Consider the following 23,364-nt stretch of genomic DNA (forward strand, 5'->3'; position numbering starts at 1 on the left):
TTTTAAAATCAATTTTCAAACCGGGTCAACCCGACCCAAAATCAAATTACGAGCGCGGGCTAGCTACACACATTAACTTACACATGTATCGCATGCATGTAGTACGTGCGTGGACCGGAGCTAGCGAGCGTTTTTATTCGCATGCATACGGTGCATTTTCATTTATTTTTATGAAAGTAATGGACTAATTGGAACGAAATTTTGCACAGGTGCTACTGCAATCATACCCAAACTCCATGCTAACTATGAGACCAATTGCTGCAGGTTTACAAATGTGGGCTAATACCTTTAAATTCAGCTACGGAAACAAATCATCATCTACAGGTTTTGTATAAACATAAGGTGTAAATGAATGAAACTTCTTTACTCTATCTTACAAAACACTCAGAAGGAGCAATGAAAATTAAAACACAAAGAGAGGCAGCATCAAACTAGACAGGTGGCTTCCAGGACCCGATGTAAAAGAATACAAGAATGCTATTAGAATCGAGTCAGGCAGGGGAAATGCGTACTTATATCTGGTGTCCGGCTCGAGCTGGTCTACACAGTACTGGGTGACGTTGCCCTCCACAAAGACGGGCTGGCCCTCTCCGATGTCCAGGTTGTAGGCGATGATCTCCGAGCCGCAGTCCTCGGGCTCCGCCCACTGGATCAGCAGCGAGTCCGACGTGGAGGAGACGACGCGCAGCGAGGGCACGGCCTCCGGCGACGACGGCAGCGTCTGGCATGTGGCCACCACACTGAAGGGCCCGTGGCCCGCCGAGTTCAGGGCCTGGACCCGAAGGTAGTAGTAAGTCGCTGGCTGAAGGGCCCGGATTTCACATGTCGTGGCAGAGCCACTGTACGCCTGGTGGTTTGAGACAAGAGATTGGTGGACAAAGACAAAGCAGAAATTTAGAGCTCACAAAGTTACATACAAATTTAAAAAACAAAATCAAAAGATATAATTCACAGTGATTGAAATAGTATGAGTATCTCACTCACAGCCTTCTGCACATTCTTTCTTTTTTCTTTTCCAATATTTACTGTCAAATTTGTGCTTGCTGACATGATCAAGAATGTTCCGGAAACAGCTAGTCTGACTAAGTTCTTCAAAATTTTCCTTTTCCAAAAAGAAAACAAACCACCCACCCACCCACACATACTTTATATAAAGCATTATATGCAACAGTAACTGAGAATAAGCTGTAAAAAAAAAAAATCATGTTCAAAACGTAATTCAAAGATTGGTTCATTCTTTGTTCACTCTTTAATCAAACAGCACACACATGAAAAAAAAAAAAAAAGCAGGAAAAAATGTAGAGTCAGCAAAACTCACTAATGAGAAAGTGCCGTTTTCCGACGCCTTCTCCACCCGATATTCGGTGATGTCTGCACCGTTGCAGCAGGGCTTCTGCCAGCTTAGTGTGACCACAGACGTCGTGACGCACGTTGCTGACAGGTCCGTGGGAGCGTCAGGTGGTCCTGCCCCCGTGCTGACTCGGAGTGGTTCAGAGTAGGGACCATACTGTCCAAAAGAGAGAGAGAGAGAGAGAGAGAGAGAGAGAGAGAGAGAGAGTTGTGTAATGTATCAACCTTCACAATAATGATGATGATGATGATGAGCAGCAACAACAACAACAACAACAACAACAACAACAACAACAACAACAACAACGACAATAACAACAACGACAACAACACCAACAACAACAACAACAACACCAACAACACCACCACCACCAACAACAACAACGTCTTCCTTAGCCAGGGTAGCCTCTTTAGTGTTGCCACTGTTCTACCAGAGGTCCCTGCTATTATTGCAGATATAAGAGCTCAATGTACAATATTTACTTGCAACTGAAATAAATTCTTCATTAAGTCAAACTTTTGACTTAAAACATTTTGCAAGTTTCTTGCACTGAGTTGTGCAGTTGACATTGTCTGAACATCAGAAAAAATATGAATTTAAAGAAAACAGCATTTCTGTAAGCAGCATGTTCAAGTTTTGGAATTAAAAGGGAAAATATCTTATTTCTGATTTCTTGTAATACTCAGTGGCACATGATTTCTGCTATTGAAGAAGAACAGTCATCATATACACTCAATTTCTGAAAAAAAATTCAAATTTACATGCACCAACACTGGTAATATGTTTACACAAGCACACCTTCCATCACAAAGTTTATTAGATCAAACTCAGCTGACATTGAGCTGTTAGGTAGTAACAAAATCAAATTTAAAAAAAAAAACACACACACAAAAAAAAAAAATTGATACACAAAGATCCTAGGTTGACTCACTTTTCAGCCCAATCCAGTATGAAGACATTGCTTTGTTGTGCATCTCTATGATTATGACATTGTCTAACCCTGTGTGTATGCCTATGGCAAGTAAAAATATATCTTCTTTTTTTGTTCAGGAGCAAGGCAACTAAATGATGAGTGACATTGTGACTATAACTCCCTATCTTCCTCCTAGTTAACTCCATATTTAAGACATTATTCTCTTACAGCCAATGACTCAAGAAAATATCTTGGAAATATAAAGTGCAGTGTTGCCATGTGTTATGGACAGGACTTGTGGCTATACTTGTGTGTGCTCGAGCCAGGCAAGGGAATACAGTATGTTGTTTGAGATGAAATGGTAAATGTTTGTGAAAATATGCCAGCTGGAACTCTTTGCGGGCAGTCCCAGCAACGTCCCAGCAAAATTCCCCACGGATCGAGAGGTTGCTGTGAGGTAGGAAGTTTCAATAAATTAAGTCAGCGAGTGCATGGGGGACACCATCGCACCGATGCCAAGACAGGAACAAACAACTCTCCTTCGTTACAATAACACCCCGCTGGGTTTATCTTATGTCAGGCCAGTTCACCCCAACCCACCCCTCCCTTCCCCTCAACTCCTCTGAACAATGAAATGTTGGCACATTAGCCTCAATCTGTCCCACTGTGATCATAAAATCAGCTGACTGGAAACATGCAAAAACAGGAGGGGGAAAAAGAGAGGAAAAATTCCTTTCAAAATTTCACTATCAGTTCTTTTCCTATGTCATTATTTCACTTCTGTTACAGGAAGGTAGAAAAAGTTTTCTAAAATCCAAATGACATCTGAATTAGACTCTAGAGAGGGTAGGTAGGTATAGCCAAGGCGATGGAAATCTTTATAGAGAAGAAATAATAGTGAATGCTATGGCTCTCTCATCATAATCACAATATACTAAATGGATACATATTCAATGAAATAACTCCGCCCCCACACTCCAGAGTTGGCAAGCTGCCATCCCTTGCTACAATTTTACAAATTAAGACACAAACACTTTTTTTTTTCAGGCACAAATATGCCAGCATAAGGGAAGGTGCCTCACCCTGCTCCCCATGGAAGAGAAAAAAAAAAAACAAAAGAATACTGCTGCTTGATTCCTACATCGCTCTCTTCGCCTTCTTTCAAAGAACCTGCAGGAATTTGCCATCCAAATGATCTGACTCGTTGTGGAAACCCAACATCCCTCCTTGATTTTCTTCTGTTGTTAAAATCCATGAAATGATTCACCCCGCTCAGAGCAACAAATGGCAGTTAATGGCTTCTATTGGCAATGCTTCTGACAGAAAAACAACTTCTGTTGTCATGGTGATCCCCTTACCTAAAGAGCTGCTTGAAATACTAATACGTTGATTCCTTGGTGACCTGTATATTACAAAAGTCTTGTGGTTGCATCATTTTGTCAAAACAAGGCCGGGACTTTGCCACTGGGGTCTTGGAATGCAGCGAGATTCTTCTGGCTTGTTCCAACTTTTTTCTTTCTTCATGTCTTGCAATTACCTCCCACTAACTGGAATTTAGAATGCATGAATTTTCCTGCTGTATTCTCATCTGTCAGAAGCAAGAACATACCACACCCTCTAGTCTTGTAATACTAGCATGTTTGCAATCGCCGGGTGGTATAACTATTTGTAGAAAAAAAATAAAGAAAATGGCAAATTTGTTTGGTCTTTTGGTTCAATAGTCTGACACTATACGGCATGACGGAAAAATGTATCTGTGAATAAGTTATCAATATTTGGTCGTTATTTATATGACCACCTCTTGAGTCAGTATATCTGAACGCACATTCGGTTGTGTCGCTGTACCATTTTTCTGTGTGACACAGAGTAACCATGGAATTGACAGAGAAGTAACAGTGACATCAAATCGTAAGAGCTGACGGTCTGATGACACCCACTTCCACGCCATATGTTATGATGTCAAAATACTTCAACATTTTTTTTTTTCTTTTGGTCAGAATCCAACAATAAATAATCATGTATTCAAACATGGCATGAGTGAAAATGGAGGAATGGGGTCTGAAAGGTGACAACTAGTAGCAGGAGAAGGGAAATCCCCCTTTGAGGGACAGGAAATATGCGTGACCTCCAGACATCATTAGCCCACGCTGGGGGCCCTCCTTCACCTCGCATTCCAACTGCTCTTTACACAGACAGACAAACAGACAGACAGACAGACATACATACATACAAGGGACATGGCAAACAGACGCGTCAAGTCCAATCACTCTTACCATTTTGTCTGTGAGGAAATGTAAACATGGTGCCTGGAGGGCATTCACTCTGAGCATTGTTTCTAACATTCTTCAAGTTGTACAAGAGGCAGTACGCTACAAGGCAGCCTTAGCTATCAAGTCTGCATTAACATGACTATACTTATCGTTCCACACATCGGGGACGATTCAACAGGACTACCCAATTATGATCAAGGCAATGTGCTCAAACTTAGAAGATGAATGTTTCAGGTGTGCATGTCTTTCAACTCCAATACCAGAAATTATCACAGAACACAAATGAATTCTTGCTGCAGTGTTCCGAGTTATGGAGGGCTGTGCGTGATCTGTGTATATTTTGAGTGTAGAAGCAAAGGGGTATCTTCTGCATACACTCTTGAAATTATGCTTATTCTCACATAAATCTTTTTTACTTAAAAAAGATTTAATGATAACAGTCATTTACTAACTCATAAAAATAAATATGAATTCATTTTCAATCTGCATTGCAAAATTGTGATACATGTGAGTAGTTGTTACTGGTGTTGATGTACCTTGATTTTTTTTTCCTTTCCACCAAGACTAAAAATAGAGTATTTAAGAAGACAGAGGATGTGGGGCAAAATTAGGGAGGGGGGAATTGTCCTTACCCCTACTCTGTTGCTTGACCGTAGCCGGAAGTCGTATACCCTTCCCGGCAGCAGTCCCCCGACTGGACACTCGGTGATCTCGGCCGAAGCCCGATGGACCTCCGTGGGCATACTGTCAGCTGCAGTCATTTCAATGGAAAACTCAGTGATGGGAGCGCCCCCATTGTAGTCTGGCATACCTGGGCCGATGGAAAAAAGAAGGCAGAGAAAAACTTCACTTGACAGGAAATTTTAAAGCGGAAGTTCCCCCAACGACGAATGTGTATACATGGATTTATTACAATAAAAAAAATACAGATATTCAACAAATCTAATTCTCAACACATTCCCTTGAGTTGTAAGGGAGATATGTTGAGGCAAGAAATCCCCATGCCTTCCAGAAGAACCATCATGTGATCTGGTCTGTTGATGTCCTTAGAAAAATGAATTTTTGTCCAATTCCTTTCTACTTCCTTTGTATCTTTCTGCTCCTGTGACATCACAAATTGTTGCAAAGTTCTCATCAGAGGGTGACACATGGCATGAACTTAGAGTTTTTGTATTACAGATTTTTAAACCAGTTTCCTTGTTTTCCCAAACTTTCGATGAAGGGTTCACTAGTCATTCTGCAGTCACTGAGTCCCAAATTATGTATGAGGAAACTTTCCCTTTAAATGCTATGGGAGAGGGGTGGTGTTTAGGGGTGGGTACTAATTCAGAAAGTAGAGGAAGGTGTTATATACTGTTGAGCAGCAGCAGCAACTACTCACAGAGAGACACGACCAGTTGGTAAAACCAAGCATTAAAGGGCAGCAACAGGTGACTCAGAAAATATCACAGAACTTTTCAAGTGATGGCTCTTCTTCTCCCAAATGGGGGAAAGGGGTGGGGGGGGGGGGGGGGGGGGAGGCTGTAGGGCAAAATGTCACTAATTACATCATCACGACTTCATGACATAAAAAGCTTTTTTTTTTTTTTTTTTCCTCCTGTAAGTATGAACATGGGTAGTTCAATCTAGCACATTCAGCTAAATGAAATTTCTGCTCTTAAGTCTGAGAATACTAACACAGCATGATTTTTACTCACGAAAATCAACGAAAAGGCAACGCTCAAGAAAAAAGGACAATCAATTATAAAAACTTGGGGCCGTATTCTGAGAGCTAATTAAGTGTCTGATTAGCACTTAATTACCGAATTGGTATTCTGAGAGCATGATTAAGTAGGGGATATATTAACTACCATAGCAACAAGCGTTTTGGCGGGAAGGACCTACGCGTTTGCGCGTATCAATGCGCGTGCACCTCTGAGAGGACTTAATCACAGAGTTAATTACGAATCGGTATTCTGAGGGTGTGATTAAGTATGAAAGTTAATGGAAAACTTAATGATACCAAAGAGTGTCATTAACTACTCCGATATCACGCATTACATCGTGTTTTCTCTGCCACAACGATGCTTACCGTCTTCGGTAACCGAGGAGCGGTTGAATCTTGTTATCATGGTATCCGTAGAATTCAGAGAAAAAAAGAAATATAGCCGATCTTCGAGGAATTTTGTCATTTTATGTGAGCAAAGAGGTTGAGATCTTCGCGTGCGTAGGTGAGGGGTTGTAATCAAATACCGGAGTGTGCGCACGGAGCTCTTGGGTTGTAATTACAGGGGGCGTGCAGGAGCGCGCATTGAGGGCATATTTGCGCGTGTAATCATCATTTTGGCTTCTAACAACGCGTCTGATTGGATGGAATAACAATTAGATGGGAGGGACCTAAGATAATTACAGGGGACTTAATCATACCTTAATTACGTCCTCAGAATACCGATTTTGCCCATGATTAAGGGCCTATTAACTTCACGACTTAATCACGAAGTTAATTACAGACTTAATTACGACCTCAGAATACCACCCTTGTTAAATACCAGTGTTACCCCACCCCAAGAACTGCACAACAGCTTGTGATGTCACAGTAGTGAGATAATGCAGAGAGAGAGAGAGAGAGAAAAAAAAAAGAATTTCACTAAAATTTGATTTTGGTAGGATGTCCAAAGGGCACTTAACCCAGTTTCTCCAAAACAAGTCAATGCTGAATGTTCTGGAGAGCTAAAAAAACATGACAGCCAATGCACTACGATTATGTCAAATGTCTTCCCTATGACATGCCGTGGTGGCTTCATTTTTGGGGTAAGACAGCTAGGATTTGGACTGGACACAACTTAACTGATTATCTGACCATTAATCCTTAAAAATAATTTTCACCAAAATTTGATATACGAGGTCTTGTCACTCCAGCGATGATATACATGTTCAGGAAACTTCTTCTTGTAACGTGATGTCAGTGCGTACTCACCCCATCTGAGATTCACTGATGTTGCCTTGGGCCTACCGTGGACCCTCGGCGGGTGGCTCTGACCAGGAACTATGGGAAGCGTTGTTATGCTCAGGACGTCGGAACTCTGAAAAGAGGGTAGACATGGTCGTGAGAAGAGGGGGTCAAAGCGACATCACCTTCATTCAGTCTCACATTGCTTTAATTCATACAGAAGTCCTTCTCCACAATTTTTCTCAAGACAGCCTACCATATTTCTGGAGTTAAGTTCTTTGATCCCCTTTGGTTCGTTTTGTTTTGTTTTGTTTTTTGGCTGTTCTGGTAAATGGCCAACTAAAGCACACTGCATAGTAAACCTAAGCATGCAATACACAAATTCTGGAAGTGAAAGAAGTGAGTGGAACCAATGGATCAGATTTTAAATGGTTGAATAAAAACTTCCCTCTCATTTTAGCTCTTATTTTCATCATTTAACATTTGTGTATTTAGGTTGCTGAAAATCAGAAGCTCTAAAAATTCCTAAATTTATGCCTGATTCATAAATTGGGAACATATTATTAGGTGACCATATTAAGCAATTTTTCAAATCCATTTTTCTGGTTTTGTGCACATTCAGAGTTGCCAATTTTATGAAACCATGACAATTTCTGCGACAGAACTACCTGTTGACCCGATGGATCAATTTAGAGACACATGAAGGAGTATCTTACCGGACTTGTGCCACCTTTACTTGAGCATGCGACTCGGAGATAGTACGTGCAGCCGGGCTTGAGGTTGTCAAACTGGTGTTCCCTCTCCAAGCCCCGGTATATCGGCGTAAATGGACCGTCTGATTTTGGGTGAAGAGACAGGATTGGGAGGTAGATATTGTACGGAAGTAAGGGGTCAGAGGTCAGAAGTCAAAGATCAAAGGTCTCTCAGAACACATACCACAAAACAGAAGAGGGAACACATGTTAAAGTTCATCAACTCTTCACTACTGTCCACACCCAAATAATGGTCTCTTGTTACAATGCTACTTTATGATTGATCGAACACTGTAAGGGTATATCTCGCCGAATGTCTGCGAATGTAACAAATCTTAAGTTTCGTCAGGGTGCATAAACAGTTGAAAACAGTTTTCATAGTCGCAAACACTTTTTCTTGTCGCAACTTGTAACAAAAAATTTTGAACATGTTCAAAATTTCTTTGCAACAAGAATTTTTTTTTTTTTTTTTTTTTTTCGACAATGAAAGCTGTTGTTGAATGTGATTGCAACTGTTTACGAACCCTGCCGAATCCTAAAATTCGTTAAAATTTGCTACATTTGAAAACATTTGCTGCTCAGCGAGATGTATACCCCGTATTGTCAAGGAGATATGGATATGGACATTGAAGCGTCAAGTCTTGGCAGAAAATCTTGTAAAGTTTAAATATCCTACGGGCAAGATGCTACATCCACTATGTCCAATGTCATAGAGAAGTTTTGATACTGATGGGTGAAGGACAGTTTGTATTTGATATAAATATGTATATTGAGTCTTGATATGACATCACTAGTTTCATAAAGAAATACTTTGATGAGATTGGGGATGGGAGATCTGTATTTCCTAAATCCTGGAAGATACTCACTTCTAACTTCAGCTTTTTCTAGTAGATACGACGTGATTTCTGAGCCTCCGCAATCCCTGGGTGGATCTGTGGGTAAAGATGAGAGGTAAGAAAACCCATGAAAGCAAATTCAAAACAACTGCAGAGAAATAAGAACAGGAAAATCTGTGTGTACAGAGGAATACAGCACCTAGTGGGAATGTATCATCCACAATATTTGGCTGATGGGATGACCCTAGAAATTATTTATAGCAGAGCTGCCAACCTTTGGAAGCACAAATTAGTACTCAGCAGCTCCAAAATTCGTATTTTTCCACCAGAATTCGTATTTTTTCAATCTCCCTCTTTTTGATATTTTGAATTAAACTCGTCGACTTCTGAGGCCTACAGGCTCTAAACATAACGTTATGACACATGCCGAAGCATCGAGCTGGTCACCAGCACGATAAAGATGCCAAACTACGCAATGTTCAGCGTTGATTGATTGCTTTCTCCCAATGAATGTGTACAAGTGCAAGTACACCTGTATGTAACTCCAAAAACATGCTGGGCTGATTATGGAAGTTTCCACTATCTAGCAGGGGACGGGGAATGCTTTCATCTTCTCAAGAGAGCTTCTGTGTGAGCGGATGCAAAATTCTGTTCTGTGTTTCCAATTATTGTTTACTATTAAAACATAATCATGCGTTGTTTTCAGGCTTTTTTCTTTTTATTGGATTTTAAACATCAGTATTTTCCGAAGTATTCCAATTTCTTTTCCCCTGACTGGAATCGGAAAGTCTGCTATAACGATGATCGCAAAATGCAGCGCTGTGTGTGGAAGCGCCGATGTGCAAACACGTGGCTTCACTTTCAAGTTTAAAGGAATGCGCCATGTGCTCCTGCCTATAAGAGGTTACTGCAAGTTCGATAGATCGAATGCGCCATAGCTGAGCTGAGCTGAATGGCTTGTTTACGGTAAACATGCAGTTTACGTTCGATACGAAGAAATCAGTACGTCTTTCACGAGGGAAAAACACACAAAACAAACAAACAAAATACACCCACGAACGAATGTTGATAGCCAAAACTTTGAAATGTAATAAGCAGTTTTGATGAGCGTGAACTGAAACTAATTGTCATTTACACGTTGTATTTTGCTGTCTAACCAGGTGATGACTGCATCTCATTGGACCTACTCGTAGTGAATTTGTCTGGGCATACGAGACCTTTCATGTATTTCTGTGATTGCATTTTTAATTGACTGAATAATCAATCCTTTTATGATTGTTCAGGGAACATTAGATATTCGATCAAGTACACTATAATCGACTGTTCGATGTTTCCTACTCTGCGCCAAAAGAAAGGCTTTAGAAATAGAATCATGATATCTTTGCAATGATTCCTTTAATCAACTAATGAGCTGGTTCTTCGATCGATTTTTCCAGGATATTTGCACGCTGTTTATTCCAGTGCGCGCATTCTTTCGTCTGGCACGCACCTGGGTGTGGCACCTGCTTTTGTGTAAATTTCCACAAGGGAGAGTGGTGGGGTAGGGGTGTCAAGTTTCTTCGAGCCGAAGAGACTGCATACACAATCTCTTCGCTTTTATTTGTCATTCGTGTTTTCCCCTCATTCTTTGCTGATATTGAACATATATATTCAACTTTACGAAGGTTGCTATAGCACGTGGTTCTTTTTGTTGTGAGGTGTATGTAATTTCTTTTTTTTTATCATTCTTGAGAGGGGAAAGAAGAGTAAGGGGGAGAGAAGAGTTTAAAGAGGGAAAGGGAAATAAAACAAACGTCACGTACGCTCAGCATTCACAGGAAGCCGTCTTTTTACACCAGTCACCAGCATAGTTATCATCATCACCATCAGACATCACTCAAGATCATTTTAGCCTTTTCCTATCAACATTAAGAAACACGCATAATCCCTCGAGATAAATACCTAGGAAAATAAATAACAAATACAAAGTATCAACACCTCCCAACAACACAAACATTTGGAAAATACAACAAACAGCACATCGAAGCGGCTGGGATCAAACTCCGTCGCTTTGATTCGAAAAAGTATTGCAGCGAAGCGGAGAAATCGCCGTTACGAAAATAACAGTGCGAGACACTCAAGAAAATTACGTTTATATACTTCAAAGTATAAAGGGAACGGATAAAGTGATATAAAATGGAAGAAATCGTACCAAACGAGGTGTGAGAAACGACAGAAATAAAACGAAGTTCAGTAGTAAGCTTAGGCCCTAGCAAAAGTTTGCAGCACCGAAAGCTACGCGAAAATATATACACAGTGGAAACTTAATATTGCGACGAGATCCTTGGGATCGTCAATAAACGATACAAAACAAAGGAAATTAATTCATTTTGACCGGAAAACAGTTTGTTATAAGTATTCTGTTATATGAGATCTCCTTTAATAGGCCTAGAAATACATCGAGTTTCCACGATACTCGGGAAAGAAAGTTCGAATGCTTTTCACCTGCACATACTGCAGTGCACATCAATACACGAACAGAAACTCACCTCGCGATCTTCCTTGCAGAAAATGATGCAATAACGTTATCAAAAAAAAAAACACACAACACTCTAAAAATCATTTCGTACTTGGGAGGCATGGAACAAGCGGATGAAGAAGAAGAGAAAAAGAAGCAGACATTGCACAACGGAACGCTTTCTACCCCGCCTCAAAACGAAATAGGGTACTGTAGTGGCAGCTTGCTACAGTGTGTAGCTACTGCAGTATACGCACGCTCCCCAGCCGGCCACACATGGGGATACCACGGCGATCCATGTAAACATCCAGGGTCCGTAGGCGGCAGGGATTCACGCGCGCGAAGTTCTGTTCAGTGTACACAGTACGCAAGCAGTGATATGCGTGTGCGCACACTTTTCTATTCAGCGCTTTCCACATACGGTGCGTACGCGTTGCATCGATATCCCAGCTGAGTACAGATAACATGGCACATGCGACGTGCGTTTGCCATTTTTTTTTACCCATTATTTTTTCCCACTGTGAATTCGTATATACTTTCTGAGGACGTTTTCGTATTTTCGTATTCCCTTCGATTTTTCGTAACAAATACGAATTTTTCGGAACGGTTGGCAGCTCTGTTATAGGCCTTAGACTTACGACAGAATCAGCAAAATCTCTGCCCACAAAAATGGTCCATGTCCAGAGATGATCATCTTTGTGGGATTTCATAGCTAGCAAAAGTGTAAGAGGTAGTATGCCTGAATGTTACGTGGCGTGCCTGAACAATGTCCCAAAATCTGAGAGGCACAGAATTTTGAGCCAAATTTGAACTCTGACCGAGCCCCTGAGCGCTGCATGGGATACTTGTTCAAGGGCCTGTATGACTGGTCAAACTAGACTACACTTTAACCCATTTAGGACGGACTGATTTCGTTATAACTGGCATTTCCCATAGACACCTGCCCGAGTATACTTGGGACTCCTCCTCAACGGCTTAACATGGAATGATGCCATTGGGACTAGTCACACCAGACTACACTCTAACGTGGAATTATGCCATTGGGACTGTGTACACAGCAGAACTACTGTTTAAGCAAAGCAACAATAAGACCCATTGTAGCTGTACCCTCTTGTTGGGCTGGCCAACATTCAGGATTTTTTACGTAAAGATATGGATGAATGAAATAATCTTTGAAGATTTATTTTTTTTTCCATCCTAATCAATAGAAGGTTTTGTCCTTGAGGCTTGATTTACTGGCTATCTAACCCACTTTGGTTTGTGATCACAAAATACACTTTACGATGTACAACTGCAAGAGCAATGGTGCTCCATCTACTGATGGATGTGTTATCACTTCTGTATTACCCATTATGCTGCCCTCTATTGACTTTGGATATATATAGTTTCAATACTGGACTATAAAACAACTGGCTTTTTGTGAGGGAGAATGTTCATTATGAAGCATGCTTACCTTGATTTGCCCTAAATTCGATGCAGGTCTCAGAAATAAATATATAACATGCTATGAGATCACGCTATACATTTTTCACTTGTAATTTCAGGCATCTCAATTACTGAAACAAATGTCATATACAAGTACTTAAATCTAGAGAAAAGTTAAGGGTACAGTTTATGCACCGATGAAGCAGCAATTTCCACCATGATCTTGGAATAGTACACAGCATTTGAATTTGAATGGCAAAAAATGTCTATATTTTGTGGGCGCATGCTCAGCATACATTGCCTCCACTTGTTCCAGTGGGCATATGGACAAGGATCTTACTGTTGGACAGACCACATTCCATTCATTCACTTGCCTCGACCAACTTTCAGTTGCCCTTAGCTAGCAGGCATAGAAATATGTATTACTACTGATTTTTAATGACATATGATCCTGAGACAATTGCTCCCATGAAATATGTGCACGCTACACCAAACATGAATTTTATACACACAAACATAACCCTAACCCTATTCCTAATCCTCATATCAAACTAAACGTAAAACCCTATGACAACCATAACCCTAAATCTAAGTCCTTGGAGAAAATAAACCAGAGCCGTTGTTGCAGGAGCAAATGCCATTACTACCACGCTGGTCACTGGTGACATAAAAACCATATGGTATAAGTGGTCAGTCAGTGGTCTGGTTTCATAAACTTCAAGCTGCGAGGTGACAGATAACCTATCAACTAACTTTCACTTGCCCTTAGGCAAGCAGGCATATATGTATTACTACCATGCTGGTCACTGGTCACATATGGTACAAGTGGTCAGCCAGTGGTCCAGTTTCATAGACTTTGAGCTGCGAGGCGACAGATAATCTTTCATGGTTCTATGTATATCAGGTTTGTGGTCACAAGTCATTTCTCTTAGTCCTGTGTATTGCCTTTCATGTTTGGCTTCACATCGAAGGTCTCAGATCGCAAGTCATTTGTCTTAGTCCTGTGTATTGCCCTTCATGTTTGGCTTTAAATCAAGAGAAGGTACTTGTAGCTACGTGTGCTGTCACATATTACACAATACTGATGACAGACAGTCAGACGGAGAGACAGACAAGGAAGATAGATGGAGAAAGAGATAAAGGAGAGAGAGATAGCGCGATAGATAGAAAGGAGATGGTGAGAGAAATACAATATGTAGACAGATAAGGAAAAAAAGAAAGAAATAGGAACAGAGGGAGGAAGTAGAGAGAGAAAAAGAGATTCCCCCCCCCCCCACACATGCCTGTATCAGTTTAAAGGTATTGTTTACCATTGGGAGTAGTGATCTTTAAAAAAATGTTTGAGTAATCACATTTGATGCATATGTGTAAATCAGTTGTATCACAAAAATCCTACCATATAAAAATTTGCAATTAAGCCTAAAATATAAGGAGATACACTGTATCACTATATATTTTTCTCAATAAACCACAAATGTAGATGGTTTATTGTAGAAACAATCTTTATCATTCACATTTTGTATACTTAACAATACTTAACATTGATTATACTAAAACATTCTTACATTGATTGTTTCTATCCCTAACTTGCATTTTAGAACTTTTTTGAAGCACTACAGCTGGGTTTATGTGTCATCTGCGAATGGTAAATGATGCCTTTAAACTGTACAAATGAAATGCAGGTCACTGGCACAAAAGTAGCAAATTATCTTGGCACTGACAACCGAGGTTTGCTGCAGGAACCACAGTGGTCTGGGTGTTTAGTCAGATTTCTGGAAATGATAATTACCGCTCTGTCATTGCCGTTCGCAAACAAGGACTCCACAGAATATTTTTGCCTCATATGGTGTGTTTAGTATTTCTTACCTAATTATCATCGTCATCATAATCTTTTTACCAGGAATTCCCTAGTATTGACTGTCGTAGAAGTTTCTCTTCAAATGACAGCACAAGGCATACAGTGGGTTTTTCTTTTTTTTTTCAATCATCAAAATATAATTTTGCCACAGTAATTGAATTATTTCCCACAGAATGGCCCTACAGAGGAGTGATAAGTCAAAACCCTTTGGATGATGTCCTCTAAAGGGAAACCTCAGGAACCATTTCTGGGGGTACGAGAGTTCGACTTAGCCACGCTCATCTCCTGAACCATTTTGGAAATGACAGCAGCAGTGAATTTCCAACAGGAAACAGATTACGGAAAATCCAAACCCAGCTGGCTTTGCACATGCTACCGCTTACGTAATGTGGCGAGTTCTTGCTAGAACTCACAGTTTGAGGAGAATTGCACCAATTGAGAGAAATGTTTAATGTGAAAATAGTTGGGGGGGGGGGGGGATGGCAAGCTGAAACTAGAGGAAAACCAGACAAATATTTGTAAGTTGATTGATTTACTGTCCTTCATGCATCTAAAAAAAGCTGGCGAGGTCAAATGACTGTGTAATATAAACAGAGTACTTCAGTAACTCACACTTCTCTCCCCCCCCCTAAAAATATTAAATACATATTCTCAGCATGACTGAGTCTGAGACACAGGTACTATGAAGCTAGAAATTTTAATGTACGTTTTTAATATATTAATATATTTTAATGCACACAAAAATTCTTGTCTATACTGTAATGCAATGGATGTCAGTGGCAATTCGCAAAAAAATTTCATGCCGTGAATACTTCTTGCTTGATGTTAATACATTACAGCAGACATCATTACATTTTCACATTGACAATTGTGATATATTATGAAATACAATGTTTAACAGTACAATGACAAAAAACACACGAGTGACTGTCATTCTGACCTTCCGGTTTTCCTCAGGATTTCATGGACAAGTGTCATTTGTTTGTTTGTTTGTTTGTTTTTTGCCCAATGGTTTTCTGTGAAGTATATTACCAACGTAATATTTATACTATACTTCATTTTTCCATGACTGATTATATGGTAGTCCATAATAAGCTAAACTAAATTCATACAACTCTGTGTGCCATTAAATCCTCAGAGACCATCAGATATTATCTGATTTCACTGGAGCATATCTCTACTATATTAGAGACAGGCTCTTCCAATCCATCTCCATGTACATTTCAATATAAAAGCAATGTCTACTTTAAATTTTGCTCACAGAACAATTCTCCACAAAGATAAGCTCTTAATTCATTGAGGATGGATAGATTTTGCTATTACACACATTTCCAATAGGCCCTTGCCCGAGTATACTCAGGGCTCATTCTCAACGAGTTAACGACAACCCTTTCCTTTAATCATTCTCTTTCTCTGCTCTGCCATGGATATCACGCTACCTGCTGCACCTTTAATCACCTGCCCTTTAAATGACTTATACTCTTGAGCATTCATAGCTGCAAACTTGCTCAGCTGTTAGGTCTCCCCTCAACTAGACTGGTCTCTAGGTTAAAGAGAAAAACCTAATAGAGTGGAACATCTGCCACAAATCAACACAAACAAAGAGGCAAAGAGGATTATGAAATCCTCAATAAAATCATATTTAGTGTTGGGATGGCAATCTGTGAAGGTAGACAAAGTCAGCAACCCAGTGGATAAAGCAAAATGGCAAACCAAAGCTGATAGAGGGTACTCAAATCCTTTATGAACACAGGAGACAGTCACCATGATGTACTTGAGACTCGAAAGAATATGAACTAGATCTGAATGGGATAATATCGCAGTTAATATTTCCCTGCAAAGAAATGTCTGGCTCATAAATGAAGTGAAACTTTGGTCGACTAGGATTTCTATCTCTTCTTAGGATATTCCTAGCAATTGGAAACATCATACAAAGTTGATCTTACCAAGGGATGAAACTGCATTAATCCACGACAAAAACACAGGTATGGGTTTTAATATCCTGAATAGCAGTCACAAAATTTCTGTGTATGAAACGTTCTTTGATTAAAAGGCACAGACATACACAGGCAGTCTAAGCTAAACTGAAGAAACGCACACCTGAAGTCTAAGCTTGTTAGTGATATTCAAACATGCGCAAGTCACGTTGTGATATCAAGTAGCATGCATCGAACTTCATGACTAAACTTTTCCCCTTCTTTCAATTACAGAAAGTAACTGACATGGGTTCTTTCTCTAAAGTTGTCTCAAGTATGTGGTGGTGTCTGTACTGACAAGCAAGGAAGATTTCCGTACCCCATGTGATCTTGAAGCCGGTGGAGTGGAGTTTGCCCTTTAGGCTTGGCTTGGAAGGCGCTCGCGGTGCATCAGGCGTCGTGCGGAAGGCCACTGTGCTGCTCCACCCACTGTTTCCCTCGTCATTGAAGGCACGTAACTTTAGGGGGCAAGATCAAGGGGAGCAGCAAATGAGAAAATGCAGAACAGAGAGAAGAATGAATATGTAAAGAAAATTTGATGTATTGAATGTACTTGGGCAGAAACTTTTTTTTTTAATCAATGGAACTTCTATCAGGAAAACTGCTACACTCAGCCATTTGATATCTATTTAAAGATTAAAAAGAACATAAACATGTCGTCAAGAGGTCTTTTTATGTAATAAGGAGGTAAAAGAAGAGGCTACTCCAAGGAACAAAGATGGCGTACGTTCGCATCGCACAAAATCTGACGGCATCCTCTACAATTTGTACATCAGACTGATAGAAGAGGAAGTAATCTTTACACAAGGAACACAAAAAGAAAAAACAGCAACAGACAGAAAAATGGTAGAGAAAGCAAGAGAGGAAAATGATTAGGCAGAATACATACTGTAAAAGTGGAAATTTTTGCAGAGTTGAAATTTTTGCGCATTTCACACAACCAGAAACTATTGTGAAACAAAAGCATGGAAACATTTTTGCTTCCCACATAAATATTTTTGCTTCCCATATGATGTTCCAGTAGTTGATGTCTTATATGCCAGGGACTTAAAAACACGCAAAACTTTTCTTACCCTGCCGAGTGTGAAAATTAGTCACTTGAAAACATCAATTCTTACAGCGATAGAAAACCAACATGTTTTGAGAAAGTGAAGTTTGTGTCACTCATGCATACTTACCCTAAACTTGTACTCTGAATTTCTGGCAAGATTTTTACAACAGTGGGTAGTCTCATCCCCTCTATACACAACCTGGAAGCCATAACGCTGGAGAGGATGGAGATAAAGAGAGAAATACAATGTTTGGGTCAAAGGTCAAAGCATGTAAAAGACAAGCATCACAGCTCTAACTTCTCTTTTAGAATCTTCTCTTGCTGGGGATCCTTTTCTACTTGGAATTGTAAGCCTTCAAGAGTGTTTGATAAGTGTACATGTTTACATAAGCCTTCTGTGATGTTTTGTTTCATTTCTCTACCCTCCCCCCCCCCCCCCAAGCATTGAGTTGGTAACTCATTAATCTCTTCTATCACTTACAATGTACTATCTAGTTACTCATATCTATCATATTGATATTCACTTCAGTAAAATCATCAAAATTTGACCTGAATATGTCAAGTTCCCTACCTCTCTCCACTTTTCTCGCAGTAAAGAAGTCTTCATCAAACTCATTTTGATAATCATGTCCTACAACTTTTATGTACAAGTATACAGTAACATTTTTTTTTCCACAAGAGGTCACATTTGTCTCGTAGTAAAAATATAAAATGAGATGTGATACCTAGATAGAACTTTTGTTTCCTATTTAATAAGGGGTGGGGAGGTAGGATGTTTTTATAGAAATATTCAGTGAAGATTCAGCATTCATCTATAAAACATTATTTTATCTTGTAGTGTACAGTAGCGAATTCAGCCACTGGCTGCACTGTAGCCACTGGCTGAATGATGTACGTTTATGACATCATAAAAATGTGGCTGTGCATCTATCACTGTCAAACAAATCACTACATATGCCCAAGATAGTAACAGCAGGCCTAAAATAAGACAGCTTCAAATTCAAGAGGTTGATATTGCCCAAGAGCACGTTTCACACACATTGAGTCTAAAGCCCATGACTTGACTTAAAGGGAACCCAAACCCAAAGAGAAATGTGGATTGAGTGAAAGCAGCAACATTAGTAGAACATACAGTGAAAATTTGAGGAAAATCAGACAATCGATGCAAAAGTTATGAATTTTAAATTTTTGGTGTTGTAATGACTGGATAAGGAAACTACTAGAGTTCATGATGTCATGTGTGGACGGTACTATAAAGAAGATATAAAGTGAATTCTGCAAAAAATCATTTTTCATGAAAATGACACATTTCATCAACTTGATACTGACATATGCTAAGGGTAGCAATTATTCTCCCTGCTTTCTGAAAGCGGTTAGTCAAGTGCTCTTTCATAATGCTAGAAAAGTGAATTTTTGTGGAATTTTAAAAAATATTTTCTTTTTATTTTTGTCCACACATATGTCATAACCTCTAGTAGTCTCCTCATCCAGCGGTTCCAACACCAAAACTTAAAAAATCCATAACTTTTGCATCGATTGTCCGATTTTCCTCAAACTTTCACTAATGTTACTGCTTTCACTCAATCCACATTGCTCTTTGGCCTGAATTCACAAAGGTGGTACAATTGAAACCATGGTTTAAACCATGGACAATTTGTATGGAAAGCCAAGTGTCGCACGTCCTATTTCATTGACAAATTTTTCATTTTGTTAAAGAAATGATCATTTCATTACAAAATCATCATTTCGACGACAAAATGACTGATTTCGAAACGAAATAGGCCGTGCGACACTTGGCGCTCCATGCAAATTGTCCATGGTTTAAACCATGGTTTTAATTGTACCACCTTCGTGAATTCGGCCTTTGGGTTTGGGTTTCCTTTAAGACTCCAGCTCTGCACTGTCTCCACTAGAAGGAAATGTCACAGCATGGGAAGGGGGCGGGGGAGGGGAGGTTTGGTGCACCTGAAGCCCCCAAAGGTCACCTGCCACATGTGACCTCTCCAGCAGGAAGGGGTAAATTGTGAGAATGGTAGGGGGGGGGGGAATGGGGGAGATGTTGCAGTGCAAAATAACCTCTTACACGTTGCCGATGCGTTATGCATTAGCCTGACTCTCAGTCACTCTACATTGTAGTTGCCCCAAGATGCAGGGTGGAGGTAAAGAGGGACGCCCTAGGCCCATTGGGTGTCTCTCCTCCCCCCCCCCCCTTTTAAGCCACAACAGTGTTATTATCGAAACAGTACACGCCTCTGCTGAATCAAACTTGACCTTTCCATCATTCTCATTTACTGTTAGCCGGTGGCTGCATGTCTTTGACTGACTGTCGGCTCATCTTGGCTCACTAACATTAGGCTCTCCATTTTCTTCATCATGGCTACTTTGTCACTAACTCTTAGTGGCTTGTCCTGCGCGCCTTTTCGGCTGTGTAATGTATGGATATCAACTAATTATTCTTCAAACTTTTACCAATGGTTAGATGTTTATTTACCGTCTGATAAGAATATGGCCAATTTATTTTTGTGGCAAACAAAAAGAGCCAATATTTGGCTTGTGGGTCTCTTCTCTTTTGTATTTATCTTCTGATGCCATTACTCAAGATTGGAATTTTATCCAACCTTGGAAATGAAGGTCTTGAAAATGTATGCAGGCTTAGTGGCTTTAGTCCTAAATATGGATAATCTTACTCATTCTTTATTTACCTGTTTATTTTATCATTATTATTATTATTATTTTTTCTTTTTAGAAAACAAGGAATGAACAACAGGAAGTATAGAAGGTCTGCTGTAAATTACAGCATCAGACATATTTCCTTGAATTCAAGCTATGGTGCATGAATAGCTATAGTTTCTATTATAGTGTGACCTCATCAACTATCTTTAAAAAAAAAGAAAAAAAAAAGAAAAAAAAAGTGACATTAAAATGCCCACAACACTATAAAGACCCGATAGGATGGGGATACCACTGAGTGGGAAGGCTGGCCCGGTTCGGACATATTCAAGAATCCCTGTATCGAACTGTGTACAGCTCTATCACTGATCTAAATGGAAGTACACACACAGCCAAAGAATCTAGATTGGAGTGGACTCTACTAACTGATAGCGTATGCTTTAATGCACACATTTGCTGATTTTGTGGCTGACGAGGCTATTCATGGGTTTTGAATTTACTCCGATGGGTAGTAAATGGCGATCAAGTCAATCTGACCACCCCTGTTTCCCCATGCTACAGAGTCTTAAATAGCTAACTCATTCAGTTTGGTTTAGTCCAGTGAGAATGGGAAGATCAGGTCTTATTAGCTTGGCCTAGTCCTGTGAGAGATGGAAAGACCATGTCTTATGAGCTTGGCCTAGTCCAGTGAGACATGGGAAGACTAGGGCCCCATTTCATGAAAAGTTGATATGACAGCAACTCTTGCTGGAATGACACTTTGCCATGGTAATGACAAGAATCCAGCTTCCTGATTGGCTGCTGTTTTGGGAAGTTGCCATTCCAGAAAGAGTTGCTATCCTAAAATCTTTTATGAAATGGGGCCCTGGTCTCATCAGCTTGGCCTAGTCCAGTGAGACATGGGAAGACCAGGTCTTATCAGCTCGGCCTAGTCCAGTGACTTGTGAGACATTGGAAGACCAAGTCTTACCTTTGTTTCGTCATCCATCTCCAAAATGTAGCCCTGGATGTCTCCAGGGCCCCTTTGCCACTGTAGCCTGAGACTCCGGGCCAGGGCCTCAAGAAGGACCACGGGCTCCGGGACAGGAGGCACGCTACCCGCCGTGTAGAACCGCCCCTCATCGCTGAAACCACTGAGGAGCAGACAGGTGGGTGGGGGAAGGAGGTAGAAAACAGTGGGTGGAGACCATGTTGAGAGAAATGCACTTGACACATTAAAACTGATGAAGGCACAATTAACAGATCACGGCTCATTTACACATTACTATCAAATATCAATGATAGTGATGATGATAATGATGATGATGTGATCATGTTGGCAACCACAGCAACACCAATGCTAATCACAATCACAATAATAATGATAATAATTATAATCATCATCATCATCATCATCATCATCATCATCATCATCATCATCATCATCATCATAACAATAATATAACCAAGAATAATAATAACAATTCTAATGTTACTGACATAACAGTAATAAATGATTTCATATTCATCAGTAAAACATTGGTATTATATAGAGAGCCTCTCTCCCATGTTGAGGTGAATACATGTACAGCACACAGTAACATATTGAAATTCTGATCTCTAAGTAAACTCAAAATTGCCCCACCTGCAAATCCTCTCCAGTTCCACCTAAGTTGCTTATTTCTGGTGAATAAATGCTAAATTCAACTAATCACCATAAATGTTCTACTTGCTATCAGACTCCCATTAATATATTTAGTATATAACTGGATAGAGAAGGGCATTCTGGATAAATTGCCTTTCTGAAGGGCACAAGTACTTTGACAAGACTTGAACCCTGTACCTTCTCACTGAGAGTCCAGTCCTCAATCCACTAGATCATAAAATCTCCTATAATCACCTTTCACATATCAAACACTATGTTATAGCTTATACATGTAGTTGGTTGTGCAAGGCCTCACCCTACATGTACAGGAAAAAAAAATCAAATGAGATAATAGGATACTTCTCACAGGCCTTCTTGCAAAGGAGCAGTTTAAGATATTAAACTCACAACAATCTTTATTACTACCACTCACCATAATCATTTTAAAATTTGGTGGAAATATGGGTTGCCTGAAAAATGAAGCTACTACTTTAAAGTTGTACATCTTTTGACCTTGTGAGCCAAATATTTCTTGGCCTGATTTTGCAGAAATTTTGCAGAAAAAAAATTTAAAAAGAACAGGAAGAAAAGGAGAAAAACAGGCAGCTTCCCTGCTGCTTTGTGCAGGAACCAAATCAGGGCACTGCGATGATATCTTGTCTTTCTGTCAGGGCCACAATCATTGAGACCTTGTCCAGAAAACCTTGGGATATCCAAGATGTCTCCAGTATGACATGTGTGGCTCTTGCTGGGCTGAATACATAAAAAAAATTTCCTGTTTGCTTTAAAGCAAAAAATCTACAGAATATTTGAGCTCACTTTGGTAAATAGAGTAAATTCAAACAAATGCAATATTGAAAAATCATTCGACTGTTTGAGATCCCCCCATAATAAAAGAAGCCATATACTGTAAAAGTGGATATTTTCACGCGACTCATTTTTCGCGTTCGCCCAGATAAGAAGAGTTTCATGTGTTTTCTAATTCCGCGGTATCAAGACATCAACTACAGGAACATATGGCAAGCAAAAATATTCGCGTGCTTTTATTTTCACGCTAGTTTCTGATTGCACAAAATGCGCGAAAATTTCAACACCGCGAAAATTTCCACTTTTACAGTATGTCATGGTAATTTGCTTTATTTCATTGGAAGAAACTTTTAGTGTTCTTTTCTTTGACTTCACTCTCCTCATCAATGTCAACATGAACTAATC

The 23,364-nt window shown here is 39.9% G+C and overlaps 1 protein-coding gene across 1 annotated transcript in view; it reads right to left on the bottom strand.

Moving 5' to 3' along the window:
- Positions 1-23,364, bottom strand: part of LOC140244259 (fibronectin type-III domain-containing protein 3A-like) — a 174,389-nt gene that overhangs the window by 3,878 nt on the left and 147,147 nt on the right. Inside the window, 9 exon segments of the mRNA XM_072323898.1 lie at positions 513-847; positions 1,319-1,507; positions 5,167-5,345; positions 7,491-7,596; positions 8,180-8,298; positions 9,082-9,147; positions 17,127-17,265; positions 17,986-18,072; positions 21,499-21,661. Of these exon segments, the coding sequence (XP_072179999.1) occupies positions 513-847; positions 1,319-1,507; positions 5,167-5,345; positions 7,491-7,596; positions 8,180-8,298; positions 9,082-9,147; positions 17,127-17,265; positions 17,986-18,072; positions 21,499-21,661 (1,383 nt within the window).

Source organism: Diadema setosum, chromosome 21 (assembly GCF_964275005.1).
Source record: "Diadema setosum chromosome 21, eeDiaSeto1, whole genome shotgun sequence".
Taxonomy (NCBI): Eukaryota; Metazoa; Echinodermata; class Echinoidea; order Diadematoida; family Diadematidae; genus Diadema; species Diadema setosum.